At 34.9% G+C, this 4,439-nt stretch overlaps 2 protein-coding genes across 2 annotated transcripts; both read left to right on the top strand.

The window, feature by feature from the left end:
- The first annotated feature begins 1,874 nt into the window (after nt 1-1,874).
- Nucleotides 1,875-2,809, top strand: LOC145064518 (uncharacterized). The gene is made up of 2 exons (XM_079011955.1): nt 1,875-2,354; nt 2,528-2,809. The coding sequence occupies exons 1-2, from the start codon at nt 1,875-1,877 to the stop codon at nt 2,807-2,809; spliced, it is 762 nt and encodes a 253-aa protein (XP_078868081.1).
- A 287-nt stretch (nt 2,810-3,096) lies between these two features.
- LOC145064517 (uncharacterized) lies at nt 3,097-4,239 on the top strand. Its single transcript, XM_079011954.1, has 4 exons — nt 3,097-3,616; nt 3,702-3,775; nt 3,985-3,991; nt 4,043-4,239. Exons 1-4 carry the CDS (start codon nt 3,097-3,099, stop codon nt 4,237-4,239), a joined length of 798 nt encoding a protein of 265 aa, XP_078868080.1.
- Nucleotides 4,240-4,439: the final 200 nt, after the last annotated feature.

Genomic DNA, 4,439 nt, shown 5'->3' with positions numbered 1-4,439 from the left:
TCAAAATAGTGAAAAAAGGCCAAGATTCCATGCATGGCCTCAAAACTCAATTCTAGTCTAGATCCAAAGAGCCAAATGCTCCAAATGACCCGAAGACTCATAAAGTTGCAAGCTTTATGAAGTTCAACCACCCAAGGCAACAAGACATAGATAAAAAGGTGCAAAATCCATAGATCTATCCATTGACTCGACAAGATGAAGGCTTTATACCTCCTTGAGATGCTAGAAGAAGGTAAACTTTTGGATCTTCTTTTCTTTGGACTCCCAATGAGATCTTCCACCATCTTCTTCCTTTACAAGCACCACATACACAAACTTTAAGGTTAAAACTCACACAAGGGCTCTAGGGTTTGCAGGGGACTATTTAGAGAGATGGAGGCTGATGGGAAGGAGGCTAGGAGGGTTAAGGATGTTTAAATATGGCTCGACCCTTAAACATTAGGGTTTTCCCCAACAGCCACCACCACGTCGTGGCACAATCACCACGTCGTGGTGGTTCATCAAACCATGCTGCCCAAAACTCATCGCTACGTCATGTTGAGCTTCACCACGTCGTGACCTTCAAAGAAGAATACCATACACAATCGAAAATAATTTCATAGTTGGAACCGAGTGTTATATATATATATATATATATATATATATATTTAGAGAGAGAGAGATAAAGAAATTTTAAGTCATTTGAGAACACAAAGATTCTTTGAAACCTCATAACTTATTTTTTGTGATTTTTTTGTTCAAAAACATAGTTTTTAGGGCCTTAATCGTTTATTTTTAATCACTTTTGAAGAAAAAAAAAATTCAAAAACGAAAACTTTTATTTTAAAAATGTGCATATATGCAATGTTTTAAAACCCGGGTCGACCTGGCCGGTTCAACCCGTTGGACCGTGACCCGAGATAAAAGACAGGTCAAATTAGAGCGGGTTTTTGTAAAAATACGACCGGATCGAACCGGTTGGGTTTACACTAAACCGCGGTTGAACCGGGTATGTCGAACCGCCACAAAACCAGATTCGCCCGTTTATTAGGGTATGTCAAATTAAGTAAGATCGGCTTTCTCCAGGCAAAACAAACTCGTCTCCTTTGGAAAGAATAGCGACCTGAAGAAAGAAAGAAAGCAGCGACTGAAGGAGCGACATCAGGAGTGACTGAAGTAGCGACCCCAACGATTTCGTTCTTCTCCAGGTGAGTTTCCGTTCTTCTCCAGACGATTTCATTCCCTCTCTATTACTAATCCATTGACTCCAATCATCCAATTTTGAGTCTATCTAGTTAATGATTTGCAATTTCCGAAGTATATCTTTGTTTGGAATTACAAGTTTGTGATCGATTAGGTTTCTGTTGCTTCTCTTTCTGAGCATAACTAATGTTAGTAAGCTTGACTTTTGAGTGTATAGATCTTATAGCTATGTTAAATATAGACCATGTTAAAAGACAAAAAGCTAAAACAATATATGCTAATTTAGAATCTTTAAACCCAACATGTATTGTTGACTTTATCTTTTGGCACAACCAATCTTGATATTTGCTGAGATTTAGTATGGGGTTTTTGTAGCATTATGGTTTTAACTGTAGATTAATTGAACAAAAAGAAAAGAAGTTGACTGGTTAGTATGGTGGTGTAGGCTTTTTTTTTTGTCTAATTCTAAGTTAAAGGTCTCCAGTCCCTACTAGGTGCACCAAGGTCCCATTTTTATGGGTTGGAAAACACCAACAAATATTTCTAAACTTTCTGAGCATCTTGTTCCATATTAGAGTTCATTTATTGTTAATTGATCATTGTTTCAAGGTTTTGATTGTGTAGATTATGTAATTAGGATACAATTGAAATATGTTTATTGATTATAATATTACTTTTCAGTGCAGTTAAATATGGAATCAAGGGAAGAAGAACCATTGCAAGTACAATCTCAAGCTCAATCCCATTCTTCGGTTCAATCAAATGGACGAACAAAGACGGATATAGCATGGGAACATGTTACTCAAGTCATTGATGAGAAAAGGAAAAAGGCATGGATATGTAATTTTTGTCAAAACGTTATAGGTGGTGGTGGAATATACAGGGTTAAGAAATATCTTGCTGGTATTAAAGGTGAGGTAGTAGCATGCCCAAAAGTTAGTCCAGAATTGCGGTTTACTATACAAGGGAAATTGAAAGAGACTTCCCAAAAAGAAAACGAAAAACGTACCACTAGTGCTACTATCTTGGATGATGATGAAGAGATGGAGGAAGCAGAAATGTCAACTGTGAAAAAGGGAAAAAGGAAATCTACTTCGAACTTGCATCCATTTTTTACGAATGGTATAAATGATCCTTCCCAACCCACTATCAAATCTACAATGCAAAGTAAGGCAAAAATACATGATGTGGATTTAGCTATTGCTATGTGGTTTTATGATGCATGTATACCTATGAATGCTTGCAACTCTCCTTTTTTTTCAACTTATGGTAGATAAAATAGCAAGTATTGGTTATGGGTACAAAGAACCTATTTATCATTCTCTGAGGGTTAATTTATTGACAGATGCAAAAAAAGTCAGTTTCATTGATAATTGATTCGTTAAGAAGTCAATGGGTTGATACTGGTTGCACAATTATGAGTGATGGGTGGAGGGATGTTTCACAACGACATTTGATTAATTTCTTGGTTTATTGTCCGAAAGGGATATCATTTCTTAAATCTATTGATGCATCTGATATAGAGAGAAATGCTACAAATTTGTGTAATTTGTTTGTTGAGATTGTTGAAATGGTAGGAGAAAAAAATGTGGTGCAAATGGTAACCGATAATGCTGCTAATTACTAGCTTGCTGGTACTAAGTTATGTGAAAGAAATCCTTCTATTACTTGGTCTCCATGTGTAACTTATTGTCTTAATCTTGTATTAAAGGATCTTTCAGAATTGGTTATGTGAAAAGTTTGGTCAATCTTGCATCGAGGGTTACTGTTTTTGTTTATAATCATAAGTGGCCCTTGAATTGGTTAAGAAAAAGACCCGGTTGGAAAGAAATTATCCGTCCAGGTGCTACTCGGTTTGGTACCGTGTTCATTGCATTTCAAAGCTTATATAACCATAAGGAAGATTTACAAGTAATGGTCATATCTAATGAGTTTAAGAAGATGTTGAAAGTGGGAAATGCGGTTGAATGTAAACAAATTGTCTTGAATGAAATCTTTTGGAAGAATTATTTGATTACAGTGAAAGTAATGACTCCTTTGTTAAAGCTTTTGCGGTTGTGTGATTCGGATGAAAAACCTGCAATTGGTTATGTTTACGAGGGAATTCGTTGGGCAAGAAGAGGGATTAAGGAATTGTTTAAGAAGAAGAAGGAATTATATAGGCCTTATACTAACATAATTGATAGTCGTTGGGATAGGATGTTAAGAAAAAGTATTTATTGTGCGACTTATTGGTTGAATCCCGTTTTTCAATATGATCATGCAAATCTTTTTAAGAAGAATGAGGTGTTCCAAGGCGTTCTTGAAATGGTTGAGAAGACTTTTAAAGGTAATGACGTTTTAAATATTACATTGAATTTAGGCAGGTTTTGTGATGCTGAAGGTACCTTTGGTAGATCCAATGTCGTTGCTTCTCATAATCTTACTCGTCCAGGTATGATTTAAATTTATTTTGTTATTATTATATATACAATATTGTATTTTCTAATATATTTTTTTGTTAACTATATCTTTTTTAGATGAGTGGTGGAAGTTATTTGGCAGAGATATTCCGGTTTTGCAAAAGTTTGCTAATAGAATATTAAGTCAAACGGTATCTTCTTTCGATTGCGAACGTAAATGGAGTGTATTTGAAAGGATTCACACAAAATGGAGGAATAGATTGGAACATCAAAGGCTAAATGATCTTGTATTTGTTCATTACAACTTGCGTTTACAAAATAGGTATGGTATCTTGCTAAGATATACTATGCCATAAAATGACCAAGTTATATTTGAAATTTTTTGTGAATGCTTTTGTAGATTGAAGGTTGATATGAGGTCTTACGATCCTGTTGACTATAAAAATATTGATAAGCAGGATTTTGGGTGGTTAAAGAAGAGCGGGAAGGAGAACTTAATTATGATGATTTGGAAAATATGCTTGATGAGCAAGAGCATGAACTGACTTCTAAATCACAAGGTAACCATGTTGATGATGAAGTTGATAGTGAATTTCAGTTACTAAGTGACCGCGAGATTGATGCTTATAATACTCCAATTTCTCAAGATCCATGATTTGGTTTGGTCGTAATGTGTTTGGATTTGTCTACAACTATGTTTTCTTTTGTTATTTATACTCTATATGGTTGTTTGTTGTGTTTGGATTGATTTATAACATGATATTAATACTCTATGTGGTTGTTTGTTGTGTTTAGATTAAACTTAGTTGACATCAAATTATTGGTATCATATGTCTATGTAGTATGCAGGAAAGT

The sequence above is a fragment of the Lactuca serriola genome, chromosome 7 (assembly GCF_051521515.1).
Source record: "Lactuca serriola cultivar US96UC23 chromosome 7, Lser_US96UC23_V15, whole genome shotgun sequence".
Classification (NCBI taxonomy): Eukaryota; Viridiplantae; Streptophyta; class Magnoliopsida; order Asterales; family Asteraceae; genus Lactuca; species Lactuca serriola.
This window is presented reverse-complemented; position numbering and strand designations above follow the sequence as displayed.